This window comes from Petromyzon marinus (genome assembly GCF_048934315.1).
Source record: "Petromyzon marinus isolate PM22_M1 ecotype Great Lakes invasive population chromosome 80 unlocalized genomic scaffold, UKy_Petmar_22M1.pri1.0 chr80_unloc.1, whole genome shotgun sequence".
In the NCBI taxonomy this organism is placed as follows: Eukaryota; Metazoa; Chordata; class Hyperoartia; order Petromyzontiformes; family Petromyzontidae; genus Petromyzon; species Petromyzon marinus.
The window spans coordinates 833,091-851,947 of record NW_027422629.1 but is presented as its reverse complement, the minus strand read 5'-3'; the positions used below and the strand labels follow the sequence as shown (position 1 = coordinate 851,947).

The following is an 18,857-nucleotide window of genomic DNA, read 5'->3' as shown; positions in this document are numbered from 1 at the left end:
AGCACCCAGCACCTAGCACCTAGCACCCAGCACCTAGCACCCAGCACCTAGCACCCAGCACCTAGCACCTAGCACCCAGCACCTAGCACCCAGCACCCAGCACCTAGCACCCAGCACCTAGCACCTAGCACCCAGCACCCAGCACCTAGTACCCAGCACCCAGCACCCAGCACCTAGCACCTAGCACCCAGCACCCTGCACCTAGCACCCAGCACCCTGCACCTAGCACCCAGCGTGTAACACCCAGCACCTAGCACCCAGCACCTAGCACCTAGCACCCAGCACCTAGCACCCAGCACCCAGCACCCAGCACCCTGCACCTAGCACCCAGCACCCTGCACCTAGCACCCAGCGTGTAACACCCAGCACCTAGCACCCAGCACCTAGCACCTAGCACCCAGCACCCTGCACCTAGCACCCAGCACCCTGCACCTAGCACCCAGCACCTAGCACCTAGCACCCAGCGTGTAACACCCAGCACCTAGCACCCAGCACCCAGCACCTAGCACCTAGCACTTAGCACGTAGCACCCAGCACGTAGCACCCAGCACCTAGCACCCAGCACCTAGCACCTAGCACCCAGCACCTAGCACCCAGCACCTAGCACCCAGCACCTAGCACCTAGCACCCAGCACCTAGCACCCAGCACCCAGCACCTAGCACCCAGCACCTAGCACCTAGCACCCAGCACCCAGCACCTAGTACCCAGCACCCAGCACCCAGCACCTAGCACCTAGCACCCAGCACCCTGCACCTAGCACCCAGCACCCTGCACCTAGCACCCAGCGTGTAACACCCAGCACCTAGCACCCAGCACCTAGCACCTAGCACCCAGCACCCTGCACCTAGCACCCAGCACCCTGCACCTAGCACCCAGCACCTAGCACCTAGCACCCAGCGTGTAACACCCAGCACCTAGCACCCAGCACCCAGCACCTAGCACCTAGCACTTAGCACGTAGCACCCAGCACGTAGCACCCAGCACCTAGCACCCAGCACCTAGCACCTAGCACCCAGCACCTAGCACCCAGCACCTAGCACCCAGCACCTAGCACCTAGCACCCAGCACCTAGCACCCAGCACCCAGCACCTAGCACCCAGCACCTAGCACCTAGCACCCAGCACCCAGCACCTAGCACCCAGCACCTAGCACCCAGCGCCTAGCACCTAGCGCCTAGCGCCTAGCACCCAGCACCTAGCACTTAGCACCTAGCACCTAGCACCCAGCACCCAGCACCCAGCACCTAGCACCCAGCACCTAGCACCTAGCACCCAGCACCTAGCACCTAGCACCTAGCGCGTAGCGCGTAGCGCCTAGCACCCAGCACCTAGCACTTAGCACCTAGCACTTAGCACCTAGCACCTAGCACCCAGCACCCAGCACCCAGCACCTAGCACCCAGCACCTAGCACCCAGCACCCAGCACCTAGCACCTAGCACTTAGCACCTAGCACCCAGCACCTAGCACCCAGCACCCAGCACCTAGCGCCTAGCGCCTAGCACCCAGCACCTAGCACCCAGCACCTAGCACCTAGCACTTAGCACCTAGCACCTAGCACCCAGCACCCAGCACCTAGCACCCAGCACCTAGCACCTAGCACCCAGCACCTAGCACCTAGCGCCTAGCGCCTAGCACCCAGCACCTAGCACCCAGCACCCAGCACCTAGCACCTAGCACCCAGCGTGTAACACCTAGCACCCAGCACCTAGCACCCAGCACCTAGCACCTAGCACCCAGCACCTAGCGCCTAGCGCCTAGCACCCAGCACCTAGCACCCAGCACCTAGCACCCAGTACCTAGCACCCAGCACCTAGCACCTAGCACCCAGCACCTAGCACCCAGCACCTAGCACCTAGCACCCAGCACCTAGCACCCAGCACCTAGCACCCAGCACCTAGCACCTAGCACCCAGCACCCAGCACCTAGCACCTAGCACCCAGCACCTAGCACCCAGCACCCAGCACCTAGCACCCAGCACCCAGCACCCAGCACCTAGCACCCAGCACCTAGCACCTAGCACCCAGCACCTAGCACCCAGCACCTAGCACCTAGCACCCAGCACCTAGCACCTAGCACCTAGCACCCAGCACCTAGCACCCAGCACCTAGCACCCAGCACCTAGCACCCAGCACCCAGCACCTAGCACCTAGCACCTAGCACCCAGCACCTAGCACCTAGCACCTAGCACCCAGCACCTAGCACCTAGCACCTAGTACCCAGCACCCAGCACCTAGCACCCAGCGCCTAGCGCCTAGCACCCAGCACCTAGCACCTAGCACTTAGCACCTAGCACTCAGCACCCAGCACCTAGCACCCAGCACCTAGCACCTAGCACCTAGCACCCAGCACCTAGCACCCAGCACCCAGCACCTAGCACCCAGCACCTAGCGCCTAGCGCCTAGCACCTAGCACCCAGCACCTAGCACCTAGCACTTAGCACCTAGCACCTAGCACCCAGCACCCAGCACCTAGCACCCAGCACCCAGCACCTAGCACCTAGCACCCAGCACCTAGCACCTAGCGCCTAGCACCCAGCACCTAGCACCCAGCACCCAGCACCTAGCACCTAGCACCCAGCGTGTAACACCTAGCACCCAGCACCTAGCACCCAGCACCTAGCACCTAGCACCCAGCACCTAGCACCTAGCGCCTAGCGCCTAGCACCCAGCACCTAGCACCCAGCACCTAGCACCTAGCACTTAGCACCTAGCACCCAGCACCCAGCACCTAGCACCCAGCACCTAGCACCTAGCACCCAGCACCTAGCACCCAGCACCCAGCACCTAGCACCTAGCACCCAGCACCTAGCACCTAGCACCTAGCACTTAGCACCTAGCACCTAGCACCCAGCACCTAGCACCCAGCACCTAGCACCTAGCACCCAGCACCTAGCACCTAGCACCCAGCACCTAGCACCCAGCACCTAGCACTTAGCACCTAGCACCCAGCACCCAGCACCCAGCACCTAGCACCCAGCACCTAGCGCCTAGCGCCTAGCACCCAGCACCTAGCACCCAGCACCTAGCACCTAGCACCTAGCACTTAGCACCTAGCACCCAGCACCCAGCACCCAGCACCCAGCACCTAGCACCTAGCACCCAGCACCTAGCGCCTAGCGCCTAGCGCCTAACACCCAGCACCTAGCACCCAGCACCTAGCACCTAGCACCTAGCGCCTAACACCCAGCACCTAGCACCTAGCACCCAGCACCCAGCACCCAGCACCTAGCACCCAGCACCTAGCACCTAGCACTTAGCACCTAGCACCCAGCACCCAGCACCTAGCACCCAGCACCTAGCACCTAGCACCCAGCACCTAGCACCCAGCACCCAGCACCTAGCACCCAGCACCTAGCACCCAGCACCTAGCGCCTAGCGCCTAGCACCCAGCACCTAGCACTCAGCACCTAGCACCTAGCACCCAGCGTGTAGCACCTAGCACCCAGCACCTAGCACCTAGCACCCAGCACCTAGCACCTAGCGCCTAGCGCCTAGCACCCAGCACCTAGCACCCAGCACCTAGCACCTAGCACCTAGCACTTAGCACCTAGCACCCAGCACCCAGCACCTAGCACCCAGCACCTAGCACCTAGCACCCAGCACCTAGCACCTAGCGCCTAGCGCCTAGCGCCCAGCACCTAGCACCTAGCACCCAGCACCTAGCACCTAGCGCCTAGCACCTAGCACTTAGCACCTAGCACTTAGCACTTAGCACCTAGCACCCAGCACCCAGCACCCAGCACCTAGCACCTAGCACTTAGCACCTAGCACCCAGCACCCAGCACCCAGCACCTAGCACCCAGCACCTAGCACCTAGCACCCAGCACCTAGCACCTAGCGCCTAGCACCCAGCACCTAGCACCCAGCACCCAGCACCTAGCGCCTAGCACCCAGCACCTAGCACCCAGCACCCTGCACCTAGCACCTAGCACCCAGCACCTAGCACCTAGCACCCAGCACCTAGCACCCAGCACCCAGCACCCAGCACCTAGCACCCAGCACCTAGCACCTAGCACCCAGCACCCAGCACCTAGCACCCAGCACCTAGCACCCAGCACCTAGCACCTAGCACCCAGCACCTAGCACCCAGCACCTAGCACCTAGCGCCTAGCACCTAGCACCTAGCACCCAGCACCTAGCACCTAGCGCCCAGCGCCTAGCGCCTAGCGCCTAGCACCCAGCACCCAGCACCTAGCACCCAGCACCTAGCACCCAGCACCTAGCACCCAGCACCTAGCACCCAGCACCTAGCACCCAGCGCCTAGCACCCAGCACCTAGCACCCAGCACCTAGCACCCAGCACCTAGCACCTAGCACCCAGCACCTAGCACCCAGCACCTAGCACCTAGCGCCCAGCACCTAGCACCCAGCACCTAGCACCCAGCACCCAGCACCTAGCACCTAGCGCCCAGCACCTAGCGCCTAGCGCCTAGCACCCAGCACCTAGCACCCAGCACCCAGCACCTAGCACCTAGCGCCCAGCACCTAGCACCCAGCACCTAGCACCTAGCGCCCAGCACCTAGCGCCTAGCGCCTAGCACCCAGCACCTAGCACCCAGCACCTAGCACCTAGCACCCAGCGCCTAGCACCTAGCACCCAGCGCCCTGCACCTAGCACCCAGCACCTAGCACTTAGCACCTAGCACTTAGCACTTAGCACCCAGCACCTAGCACCTAGCACCTAGCACCCAGCACCTAGCACCTAGCACCCAGCGCCTAGCACCTAGCACCCAGCGCCCTGCACCTAGCACCCAGCACCTAGCACTTAGCACCTAGCACTTAGCACTTAGCACCCAGCACCTAGCACCCAGCACCTAGCACCTAGCGCCTAGCACCTAGCACCCAGCGCCCTGCACCTAGCACCCAGCACCCAGCACCTAGCACCCAGCACCCTGCACCTAGCACCTAGCACCCAGCACCCTGCACCTAGCACCTAGCACCCAGCACCCAGCACCTAGCACCTAGCACCCTGCACCTAGCACCTAGCACCCAGCACCCTGCACCTAGCACCTAGCACCCAGCACCTAGCACCTAGCACCCAGCACCTAGCACCCAGCACCCTGCACCTAGCACCTAGCACCCAGCACCCTGCACCTAGCACCTAGCACCCAGCACCCAGCACCTAGCACCTAGCACCTAGCACCCTGCACCTAGCACCTAGCACCCAGCACCCTGCACCTAGCACCTAGCACCCAGCACCTAGCACCTAGCACCCAGCACCTAGCACCCAGCACCTAGCACCCAGCACCTAGCACCTAGCACCCAGCACCTAGCACCCAGCACCCAGCACCTAGCACCTAGCACCCAGCACCTAGCACCCAGCACCTAGCACCTAGCACCCAGCACCTAGCACCCAGCACCTAGCACCCAGCACCTAGCACCCAGCACCTAGCACCTAGCACCCAGCACCTAGCACCCAGCACCTAGCACCCAGCACCTAGCACCCAGCACCCAGCACCCAGCACCTAGCACCCAGCACCTAGCACCTAGCGCCTAGCACCTAGCACCCAGCACCTAGCACCTAGCGCCCAGCGCCTAGCGCCTAGCGCCTAGCACCCAGCACCCAGCACCTAGCACCCAGCACCTAGCACCCAGCACCTAGCACCCAGCACCTAGCACCCAGCGCCTAGCGCCTAGCGCCTAGCACCCAGCACCTAGCACCCAGCACCTAGCACCCAGCACCCAGCGCCTAGCGCCTAGCACCCAGCACCTAGCACCCAGCACCTAGCACCTAGCACCCAGCGCCTAGCACCTAGCACCGAGCGCCCTGCACCTAGCACCCAGCACCTAGCACTTAGCACCTAGCACTTAGCACCCAGCACCTAGCACCCAGCACCTAGCACCTAGCGCCTAGCACCTAGCACCCAGCGCCCTGCACCTAGCACCCAGCGCCCAGCGCCTAGCACCTAGCACCCAGCGCGTAGCGTGTTGCGTGTAGCACCTAGTGTAGCACGTAGCACCTAGCGTGTAACATGTAGCATGTAACGTGTAGCGTGTAGCATGTACCCCCGCAGTGCTGTTTGCCGAGATGACTGCTAACCACGTACCCCTCTGGTCCCCCCTGGTACCCCCTGGTACCCCTCTGGTCCCCCCTGGTACCCCCTGGTACCCCTCTGGTCCCCCCTGGTACCCCCTGGTACCCCCTGGTCCCCCCTGGTACCCCCCTGGTCCCCCCCTGGCACCCCCTGGTACCCCCCTGGTACCCCCTGGTACTCCCCTGGTACCCCCTGGTCCCCCCTGGTACCCCCCTGGTCCCCCCCTGGCACCCCCTGGTACCCCCCTGGTACCCCCTGGTACCCCCCTGGTACCCCCCTGGTACCCCCTGGTACCCCCCTGGTACCCCCTGGTACCCCCCTGGTACCCCCCTGGTACCCCCTGGTACCCCCCTGGTACCCCCCTGGTACCCCCCTGGTACCCCCTGGTACCCCTGGTACCCCCCTGGTACCCCCCTGATCCTCCCCTGGTACCCCCCTGGTCCCCCCTGGTACCCCTGGTCCCCCTGATCCCCCTGGTACCCCCTGGTCCCCCCCTGGTACCCCCCTGGTACCCCCCTGGTACCCCCCTGGTACCCCCCTGGTACCCCCTGGTCCCCCCTGGTACCCCCCTGGTCCCCCCCTGGCACCCCCTGGTACCCCCCTGGTACCCCCTGGTACCCCCCTGGTACCCCCCTGGTACCCCCCTGGTACCCCCCTGGTACCCCCCTGGTACCCCCCTGGTCCCCCTGGTACCCCCTGATCCCCCTGGTCCCCCCCTGGTCCCCCCCTGGTACCCCCCTGGTCCTCCTGGTACCCCCCTGGTACCCCCTGGTACCCCCCTGGTACCCCCCTGGTCCCCCTGGTACCCCTCTGGTACCCCCCTGGTTACCCCCCTGATCCCCCTGGTCCCCCTGGTACCCCTCTGGTACCCCCCTGGTTACCCCCCTGATCCCCCTGGTCCCCCTGGTACCCCCTGATCCCCCTGGTCCCCCATGGCCCCCCCTGGTACCCCCCTGGTCCCCCTGACCCCCCTGATCCCCCTGATCCCCCCTGGTACCCCCCTGGTACCCCCCTGGTACCCCCTTGTACCCCCTGATCCCCCTGGTCCCCCATGGCCCCCCCTGGTACCCCCCTGGTCCCCCTGACCCCCCTGATCCCCCTGATCCCCCCTGGTACCCCCCTGATCCCCCCCTGGTCCCCCTGGTACCCCCTGGTACCCCCTGATCCCCCCCTGATCCCCCCTGGTACCCCCCTGATCCCCCCCTGATCCCCCTGGTCCCCCGCAGTGCTGTTTGCCGAGATGACACGTGTGGCGAACCACGTGATGGCGCTCACCACCCACGCACTGGACGTGGGTGCCCTCACCCCCTTCTTCTGGATGTTCGAGGAGCGCGAGAAGGTGACGGGGGTCGGGCGGTGGGGGGGGGGGCGGACACGGTCACCGTGACGACGACGGTGATGGTGTACGGTCACCGTGACGACGACGATGTATGGTCACCGTGACAACGACGATGATGGTGTACGGTCACCGTGACAACGACGATGATGATGTATGGTCACCGTGACGATGATGATGTACGGTCACCGTGACGATGATGATGTTCGGTCACCGTGACGACGACGATGATGATGTACGGTCACCGTGACGACGACGTACAGTCACCGTGATGACGACGATGATGATGTACGGTCACCGTGACGACAATGATGGTGTACGGTCACCGTGACGACGACGGTGATGATGTACGGTCACCGTGGCGACGGCGATGATTTATGGTCACCGTGACAACGACGATGATGATGTACGGTCACCGTGACGACGATGATGGTGTACGGTCACCGTGACGATGATGTACGGTCACCGTGACGATGATGTACGGTCACCATGACGATGATGTATGGTCACCATGACGACGACGATGATGTACGGTCACCGTGACGACGACGTACAGTCACCGTGGCGACGACGATGATGATGTACGGTCACCGTGACGACAACGATGATGATGTACGGTCACCGTGACGACGATGATGTACGGTCACCGTGACGATGATGATGTACGGTCACCGTGGCGACGACGATGATGATGTACGGTCACCGTGACGACGACGATGATGATGTACGGTCACCGTGACGACGACGATGATGGTGTACGGTCACCGTGACGACGACGATGATGATGTACGGTCACCGTGACGACGACGTACAGTCACCGTGGCGACGACGATGATGATGTATGGTCACCGTGACGACGACGATGATGATGTACGGTCACCGTGGCGATGACGATGATGATGTATGGTCACCGTGACGACGACGATGATGATGTATGGTCACCGTGACGACGACGATGATGATGTACGGTCACCGTGACGACGACGTACAGTCACCGTGGCGACGACGATGATGATGTACGGTCACCATGACGACGATGATGATGTACGGTCACCATGACGATGATGATGTACGGTCACCGTGACGATGACGTACAGTCACCGTGACGACGACTATGATGATGTATGGTCACCGTGACGATGATGATGTACGGTCACCGTGACGACGACGATGATGATGTACGGTCACCGTGACGACGACGATGATGATGTACAGCCACAACCGATACGTGTCTCCGTGTCTCACCCCGTGTGTATCTCTCTGTGTCTCTCTGTCTCTCTCTGTGTCTCTCTGTCTCTCTGTGACTGTCTCTGTGTCTCTCTGTGACTGTCTCCGTGTCTCTCTGTGTCTCTGTGACTGTCTCTGTGACTGTCTCTGTGACTGTCTCTGTGTCTCACCCCGTGTGTGTTTCTCTGTGTCTCTGTCTCTCTGTGTCTCTCTAACTCTGTCTCTCTCTGTGTATCGCTCTGTGTCTCTGTCTCTCTCTGTCTCTCTCTGTGTCTGTGACTGTCTCTGTGTTGCTCTGTGACTGTCTCCGTGTCTCATCCCGTCTGTGTCTCTCTGTGACTGTCTCTGTCTCTCTCTAACTCTGTCTGTCTCTGTGTGTCTCTGTGTCTCTGTCTCTCTCTAACTCTGTCTCTCTCTGTGTCTCTGTGTCTCTCTGTGACTGTCTCCGTGTCTCTCTGTAACTGTCTCTCTGTGACTGTCTCTCTCTGTCTCTCTCTAACTCTGTCTCTCTCTGTGTCTGTCTCTGTGTCTCTGTGACTGTCTCCGTGTCTCACCCCGTCTGTGTCTCTCTGTGACTGTCTCTGTCTCTCTCTAACTCTGTCTCTCTCTGTCTCTCTCTGTGACTGTCTCTCTGTCTCTGTAACGCTGTCTCTCTGTAACTGTGTCTCTGTCTCTCTCTAACTCTGTCTCTCTCTGTCTCTCTCTGTGACTGTCTCTCTGTCTCTGTAACGCTGTCTCTCTGTAACTGTGTCTCTGTCTCTCTCTAACTCTGTCTCTCTCTGTCTATCTCTGTGTCTCTGTGACTGTCACTGTGACTCACCCCGTGTGTATCTCTCTGTGTCTCTGTCTCACTGTGTCTCTGTCTCTCTCTAACTCTGTCTCTCTGTCTCTCTGTGTCTCTGTGTCTCTATCTCTCTCTGTGACTGTCTCTCTGTCTCTCTCTAACTCTGTGTCTCTCTGTCTCTGTAACTCTGTCTCTCTGTAACTGTCTCTCTGTGTCTCTGTCTCTCTCTAACTCTGTCTCTCTCTGTCTTTCTGTGACTGTATCTCTGTGTCTCTGTGTCTCTGTCTCTCTCTGTGTCTCTGTGACTGTCTGTGTCTCTGTGTCTCTCTAACTCTGTCTCTCTGTCTCTCTCTGTGTCTCTGTGTCTCTCTCTGTCTCTCTCTGTCTCTCTCTGTCTCTCTCTGTGTCTCTCTGTGTCTCTGTGTCTCTGTCTCTCTCTGTGTCTCTGTGACTGTCTGTCTCTCTGTAACTCTGTCTCTCTCTGTGTCTCTCTGTCTCTCTGTGACTGTCTCTGTGTCTCTTTCTCTCTCTAACTCTGTCTCTCTCTGTGTCTCTGACTCTCTTTGTCTCTGTGTCTCTGTAACTGTCTCTGTGACTGTCTCTGTGTCTCTGTCTCTCTCTAACTCTGTCTCTCTGTGTCTCTGTCTCTCTCTAACTCTGTCTCTCTCTGTCTCTGTCTCTCTCTAACTATGTCTCTCTCTGTCTCTGTCTCTCTCTAACTATGTCTCTCTCTGTCTCTCTCTGTGTCTCTGACTCTCTTTGTCTCTGTGTCTCTGTGACTGTCTCTGTGACTCTGTCTCTCTCTAACTCTGTCTCTCTCTGTCTCTCTCTGTCTCTGTCTCTCTCTAACTATGTCTCTCTCTGTCTCTCTCTGTCTGTCTGACTCTCTCTCTGTCTCTGTGTCTCTGTGACTGTCTCTGTGTCTCTGTCTCTCTCTAACTCTGTCCCTCTGTGTCTCTGTCTCTCTCTAACTCTGTCTGTCTCTAACTATGTCTCTCTCTGTCTCTGTGTCTCTGTAACCGTCTCTCTCTGTGTCTCTGACTCTCTCTTTGTCTCTGTGTCTCTGTGACTGTCTCTGTGTCTCTAGATGTTTGAGTTTTATGAGCGAGTTTCCGGAGCCAGAATGCACGCAGCCTACATCAGACCCGGAGGTGTCCACCAGGTGACTGATTCACCTCCTCCACACCTCCTCCTCCACCTCCTCCTCCACCTCCTCCACCTCCTCCTCCACCTCCTCCTCCACCACCACCTCCTCCTCCACCTCCTCCTCCCTCCTCCACCTCCTCCCCCTCCTCCTCTTCCTCCCCCTCCTCCCCTTCCTCCTCCTCCACCTCCTCCTCCTCCCCCTGCTCCTCCACCTCCTCCCCCTCCTCCCCCTCCTCATCCTCCACCTCCTCCTCCTTCTGATGATGATGATGCTCATGATGATGATTATGCTGATGATGATGATTATGATGATGCTGCTGATGATGATAATTATGATGATGCTGCTGATGATGATTATGATGATGATGCTGCTGATGATGATGATGCTGCTGCTGATGATGATGATGCTGCTGCTGTTGATGATTATGGTGATGCTGATGATGATAATGATGCTGCTGCTGATGATGATGGTGATGCTGATGATGATGCTGCTGATGATGATGATGCTCATGATGATGCTCATGATGATGATGATACTGATGATGCTGCTGCTGATGATGATGGTGATGCTGATGATGCTCATGATGATGCTGATGATGCTCATGATGATGATGATACTGATGATGGTGATGCTGATGATGATGCTCATGATGATGCTGATGATGATGCTGATGATGATGCTCATGATGATGCTCATGATGATGATGATACTGATGATACTGATGATGGTGATGCTCATGATGATGCTGATGATGATGCTCATGATGATGATGATACTGATGATACTGATGATGGTGATGCTCATGATGATGCTGATGATGATGCTGATGATGATGCTCATGATGATGCTCATGATGATGCTCATGATGATGCTCATGATGCTGATGATACTGATGATACTGATGCTCATGATGATGCTGATGATGATGATGCTGATGATGATGATGCTGATGATGATGCTCATGATGATGCTCATGATACTGATGATACTGATGATACTGATGATGATGATGCTCATGATGATGATGCTGATGATGATGCTGATGATGATGCTACTGATGATGTTCATGATGATGTTCATGATGATGATGATACTGATGATGCTGCTGCTGCAGGACATGCCCCTGGGTCTCATGGATGACATCTACGAGTTCATAAAGAACTTCTCCATTCGTATCGACGAGCTGGAAGAGGTGACACCTCCTCACCACCAGCTCCTCACCACCTTTACCTCCTCACCACCACCACCTCCTCACCACCATCACCCCCTCACCACCATCACCTCCTCACCACCACCTCCTCACCACCACCAACCTACCACCATCACCTCCTCACCACCAGCTCCTCACCACCTTTACCTCCTCACCACCATCACCTCCTCACCACCATCACCTCCTCACCACCACCTCCTCACCACCAGCTCCTCACCATCATCACCTCCTCACCACCACCTCCTCACCACCAGCTCCTCACCACCTTTACCTCCTCACCACCACCTCCTCACCACCACCATCACCTCCTCACCACCACCATCACCTCCTCACCACCACCTCCTCACCACCACCAACCTACCACCATCACCTCCTCACCACCACCTCCTCACCACCACCTCACCACCACCTCACCACCACCTCCTCACCACCACCATCACCTCCTCACCACCACCATCCCCTCCTCACCACCACCATCACCTCCTCACCACCACCATCATCTCCTCACCACCACCTCCTCACCACCACCTCCTCACCACCACCATCCCCTCCTCACCACCACCATCACCTCCTCACCACCACCATCATCCCCTCACCACCACCTCCTCACCACCACCATCACCTCCTCACCACCACCACCTCACCACCACCACCTCCTTGTTGTGTGTGGTTGACTGGTTGTGAGTGGTTGACTGGTTGTGAGTGGTTGTGAGTGGTTGACTGGTTGTGATTGGTTGACTGGTTGACTGGTTGTGAGTGGTTGTGACTGGTTGTGACTGGTTGTGAGTGGTTGACTGGTTGTGAGTGGTTGTGACTGGTTGTGAGTGGTTGTGAGTGGTTGACTGGTTGTGAGTGGTTGACTGGTTGTGAGTGGTTGACTGGTTGTGAGTGGTTGTGAGTGGTTGACTGGTTGTGAGTGGTTGACTGGTTGTGAGTGGTTGACTGGTTGTGATTGGTTGACTGGTTGACTGGTTGTGAGTGGTTGACTGGTTGTGAGTGGTTGACTGGTTGTGAGTGGTTGTGACTGGTTGACTGGTTGTGAGTGGTTGACTGGTTGTGAGTGGTTGACTGGTTGTGAGTGGTTGTGAGTGGTTGACTGGTTGTGAGTGGTTGACTGGTTGTGAGTGGTTGTGATTGGTTGTGAGTGGTTGACTGGTTGTGAGTGGTTGTGAGTGGTTGACTGGTTGTGAGTGGTTGTGAGTGGTTGACTGGTTGTGAGTGGTTGACTGGTTGTGAGTGGTTGACTGGTTGTGAGTGGTTGTGAGTGGTTGACTGGTTGTGACTGGTTGACTGGTTGTGAGTGGTTGACTGGTTGTGAGTGGTTGTGAGTGGTTGACTGGTTGTGAGTGGTTGACTGGTTGTGAGTGGTTGACTGGTTGTGAGTGGTTGACTGGTTGACTGGTTGTGAGTGGTTGTGAGTGGTTGTGAGTGGTTGACTGGTTGTGAGTGGTTGACTGGTTGTGAGTGGTTGTGAGTGGTTGACTGGTTGTGAGTGGTTGTGAGTGGTTGTGAGTGGTTGTGAGTGGTTGACTGGTTGTGAGTGGTTGACTGGTTGTGAGTGGTTGACTGGTTGTGAGTGGTTGTGAGTGGTTGACTGGTTGTGAGTGGTTGACTGGTTGTGAGTGGTTGACTGGTTGTGAGTGGTTGACTGGTTGTGAGTGGTTGACTGGTTGTGAGTGGTTGACTGGTTGTGAGTGGTTGTGAGTGGTTGACTGGTTGTGAGTGGTTGTGAGTGGTTGACTGGTTGTGAGTGGTTGTGAGTGGTTGACTGGTTGTGAGTGGTTGTGAGTGGTTGACTGGTTGTGAGTGGTTGACTGGTTGTGACTGGTTGTGACTGGTTGTGAGTGGTTGTGACTGGTTGTGACTGGTTGTGAGTGGTTGACTGGTTGTGAGTGGTTGACTGGTTGTGAGTGGTTGACTGGTTGTGAGTGGTTGACTGGTTGACTGGTTGTGAGTGGTTGACTGGTTGTGAGTGGTTGTGAGTGGTTGTGAGTGGTTGACTGGTTGTGAGTGGTTGACTGGTTGTGAGTGGTTGACTGGTTGTGAGTGGTTGACTGGTTGTGAGTGGTTGACTGGTTGTGAGTGGTTGACTGGTTGTTAGTGGTTGTGAGTGGTTGACTGGTTGTGAGTGGTTGTGAGTGGTTGACTGGTTGTGAGTGGTTGTGAGTGGTTGACTGGTTGTGAGTGGTTGACTGGTTGTGAGTGGTTGACTGGTTGTGAGTGGTTGTGAGTGGTTGACTGGTTGTGAGTGGTTGTGAGTGGTTGACTGGTTGTGAGTGGTTGACTGGTTGTGAGTGGTTGACTGGTTGTGAGTGGTTGTGAGTGGTTGACTGGTTGTGAGTGGTTGTGAGTGGTTGACTGGTTGTGAGTGGTTGTGAGTGGTTGACTGGTTGTGAGTGGTTGCCTGGTTGTGAGTGGTTGCCTGGTTGTGAGTGGTTGACTGGTTGTGAGTGGTTGACTGGTTGTGAGTGGTTGTGAGTGGTTGACTGGTTGTGAGTGGTTGTGAGTGGTTGACTGGTTGTGAGTGGTTGTGAGTGGTTGACTGGTTGTGAGTGGTTGACTGGTTGTGAGTGGTTGACTGGTTGTGAGTGGTTGTGAGTGGTTGACTGGTTGTGAGTGGTTGTGAGTGGTTGACTGGTTGTGAGTGGTTGACTGGTTGTGAGTGGTTGTGAGTGGTTGACTGGTTGTGAGTGGTTGACTGGTTGTGAGTGGTTGCCTGGTTGTGAGTGGTTGTGAGTGGTTGTGAGTGGTTGACTGGTTGTGAGTGGTTGACTGGTTGTGAGTGGTTGACTGGTTGTGACTGGTTGTGAGTGGTTGACTGGTTGTGAGTGGTTGACTGGTTGTGAGTGGTTGACTGGTTGTGAGTGGTTGACTGGTTGTGAGTGGTTGACTGGTTGTGAGTGGTTGTGAGTGGTTGACTGGTTGTGAGTGGTTGTGAGTGGTTGACTGGTTGTGAGTGGTTGTGAGTGGTTGACTGGTTGTGAGTGGTTGACTGGTTGTGAGTGGTTGACTGGTTGACTGGTTGTGACTGGTTGTGACTGGTTGTGAGTGGTTGACTGGTTGTGAGTGGTTGACTGGTTGTGAGTGGTTGACTGGTTGTGAGTGGTTGACTGGTTGACTGGTTGTGAGTGGTTGACTGGTTGTGAGTGGTTGTGAGTGGTTGTGAGTGGTTGACTGGTTGTGAGTGGTTGACTGGTTGTGAGTGGTTGACTGGTTGTGAGTGGTTGACTGGTTGTGAGTGGTTGACTGGTTGTGAGTGGTTGACTGGTTGTTAGTGGTTGTGAGTGGTTGACTGGTTGTGAGTGGTTGTGAGTGGTTGACTGGTTGTGAGTGGTTGTGAGTGGTTGACTGGTTGTGAGTGGTTGACTGGTTGTGAGTGGTTGACTGGTTGTGAGTGGTTGTGAGTGGTTGACTGGTTGTGAGTGGTTGTGAGTGGTTGACTGGTTGTGAGTGGTTGACTGGTTGTGAGTGGTTGACTGGTTGTGAGTGGTTGTGAGTGGTTGACTGGTTGTGAGTGGTTGTGAGTGGTTGACTGGTTGTGAGTGGTTGTGAGTGGTTGACTGGTTGTGAGTGGTTGCCTGGTTGTGAGTGGTTGCCTGGTTGTGAGTGGTTGACTGGTTGTGAGTGGTTGACTGGTTGTGAGTGGTTGTGAGTGGTTGACTGGTTGTGAGTGGTTGTGAGTGGTTGACTGGTTGTGAGTGGTTGTGAGTGGTTGACTGGTTGTGAGTGGTTGACTGGTTGTGAGTGGTTGACTGGTTGTGAGTGGTTGTGAGTGGTTGACTGGTTGTGAGTGGTTGTGAGTGGTTGACTGGTTGTGAGTGGTTGACTGGTTGTGAGTGGTTGTGAGTGGTTGACTGGTTGTGAGTGGTTGTGAGTGGTTGACTGGTTGTGAGTGGTTGCCTGGTTGTGAGTGGTTGCCTGGTTGTGAGTGGTTGACTGGTTGTGAGTGGTTGACTGGTTGTGAGTGGTTGTGAGTGGTTGCCTGGTTGTGAGTGGTTGCCTGGTTGTGAGTGGTTGACTGGTTGTGAGTGGTTGACTGGTTGTGAGTGGTTGTGAGTGGTTGACTGGTTGACTGGTTGTGAGTGGTTGTGAGTGGTTGACTGGTTGTGAGTGGTTGCCTGGTTGTGAGTGGTTGTGTGTGGTTGTGTGGTTGTGTGTGGTTGACTGGTTGTGTGGTTGTGTGTGGTTGTGTGGTTGTGTGTGGTTGTGAGTGGTTGACTGGTTGTGACTGTTTGTGTGGTTGTGTGTGGTTGTGTGTGGTTGCCTGTGGTTGTGTGTGGTTGACTGGTTGTGTGGTTGTGTGTGGTTGTGTGGTTGTGTGTGGTTGTGTGGTTGTGTGGTTGTGTGTGGTTGTGACTGGTTGTGTGGTTGTGTGTGGTGCAGATGCTCACGAGTAATCGTATCTGGAAGAATCGTCTGGTGGACATCGGCGTGGTGACAGCAGAGGAAGCCCTCAACTACGGATTCAGGTGCCACAACCACCACAACTACAACCACCACAACCACCACAACTACAACCACCAATACCATCACCACCACCACCGCAACCATCATCACAACCAGCACAACCACCACCACAACCATAACTACCACCACCACAACCATCACAACCAGCACAACCACCACGACCACAACCAGCACCACCACAACCACAACTACCATCACAACTACTACAACCACCACCACAACCAGCACAACCACCACCACCACAGCCATCACCACCACAACCACCACAACCAGCACAACCACCACAACCACAACTACCATCACCACCACCACAACCATCACCACAACCAGCACAACCACCACCACAACCATCACCACAACCACCACCACCACAACCAGCCACAACCATCACCACCACCATCACCACAACCACCACCACAACCACCACCACAACCATCACCACCACAACCATCACCACAACCACAACCAGCACAACCACAACCACCACAACCAACACCACAACCATCACCACCACCACCACAACCAGCACAACCACCACGACAACCATCACCACAACCATCACCACCACAACCACCACAACCATCACCACCACCACAACCATCACCACAACCATCACCACAACCAGCACAACCACCACCACCACAACCAGCACAACCACCACCACCACAACCACCACAACAACCACCACCACTACTACAACCACCACCACCACAACCATCACCACCACAACCACCACCACAACCATCACCACAACTACAACAACTACAACCACCACAACCACCACCACAACCATCACCACAACCAGCACAACCACCACCACAACAACCACCACCACAACCACCACAACCAGCACTACAACCACCACCACAACCACCACCACTACTACAACCACCACAACCACCACCACAACCACAACCATCACCACCACAACCACCACCACAACCATCACCACAACTACAACAACTACAACCACCACAACCACCACCACAACTACCACAACTACAACCACCACCAGAACCACCACCACAACTACAACCAGCACAACCACCACCACCACAACAACCACCACAACCACCACCACAACCACCACCACAACCACCACCACAACCACCACCACAACCCCCACCACAACTACCACAACTACAACCACCACAACTACAACCACCACAACCATCACCACCACAACCACCACTACAACCACCACAACCACCATCACAACCACCACCACAACTACCACAACTACAACCACAACAACCACCACCACAACCACCACCACAACCACCACCACAACTACCACAACCACCACCACAACCAGCACAACCACCACAACCACCACAAACACCACAACCACCACAAACACCACAACCACCACAACCACCACCACAACTACAACCACCACAATTACAACCACCACAACCATCACCACCACAACCACCACCACAACCACCACCACAACCACCACCACAACTACCACAACTACAACCACAACCACCACCACAACCACCACCACAACTACCACAACTACAACCACCACAACTATCACCACCACAACCACCACCACAACTACCACAACTACAACCACCACCACCACAACTACTACAACCACCACAACCACCACAACCACCACCACAACCACCACCACAACCACCACAACTACAACCACCACAACTATCACCACCACAACTATCACCACCACAACCACCACCACAACTACAACCACCACCACAACCACCACCACAACCACCACCACAACTACAACCACCACCACAACCACCACCACAACTACAACCACCACAACCACCACCACAACCACCACCACAACCACCACCACAACTACCACAACCACCACCACAACCAGCACAACCACCACCACAACCACCACAAACACCACTACAACCACCACAAACACCACCACCACAACCACCACCACAACCACCACCACAACTACAACCACCACAATTACAACCACCACAACCATCACCACCACAACCACCACCACAACTACAACCACCACAACTATCACCACCACAACCACCACCACAACTACCACAACTACAACCACCACAACCACCACCACCACCACAACCACCACCACAACTACTACAACCACCACAACCACCACCACAACTAGCACAACCACCACCACAACCACCACCACAAACACCACCACCACCACAACCACCTTTGTCTGTGTGTGAGGTGCTTGCTAACAGCACTTGCCCCTGCAGTCTTAAGGCTATACGGGAGATCTGTCTCTTTGTCTTTGTACCTGCGTGTGTGTGTGTGCCTGCGTGTACGTCTGTGTGTGTGTGTGTGTGCCTGTGTGTGTGTGTGTCTGTGTGTGTGTGTGTCTGTGTGCGTGTGTGTGTGTGCCTGCGTGTGCGTCTGTGTGTGTGTGTGCCTGTGTGTGTGTCTGTGTGTGTGTGTGTCTGTGTGTGTGTGTCTGTGTGTAAGCGTGTCTGTGTGTGTGTGTCTCTGTGTGCGTGTGTCTGTGTGTGCGTGTGTGTGTGTGTGCCTGCATGTACGTCTGTGTGTGCGTGTGTGTGTGTGTCTGTTAAGGCTATACGGGGGATCTTTGTCTTTGTGTGTGCGTGCGTGTGTGTGTGTGCCTGCGTGTGTGTCTGTGTGTGTGTGTGTCTGTGTGTGTGTGT

At 56.6% G+C, this 18,857-nt stretch overlaps 1 protein-coding gene across 1 annotated transcript in view; it reads left to right on the top strand.

Annotated features, from left to right (window-relative positions):
• NDUFS2 (NADH:ubiquinone oxidoreductase core subunit S2) overlaps window positions 1–18,857 on the top strand; it is an 83,046-nt gene that overhangs the window by 32,649 nt on the left and 31,540 nt on the right. The window contains exons 5-8 of the mRNA XM_032981408.2: window positions 7,262–7,374; window positions 10,470–10,544; window positions 11,644–11,721; window positions 16,123–16,208. Of these exons, the coding sequence (XP_032837299.1) occupies window positions 7,262–7,374; window positions 10,470–10,544; window positions 11,644–11,721; window positions 16,123–16,208 (352 nt within the window). The remainder of the gene's footprint in view (window positions 1–7,261; window positions 7,375–10,469; window positions 10,545–11,643; window positions 11,722–16,122; window positions 16,209–18,857) is intronic.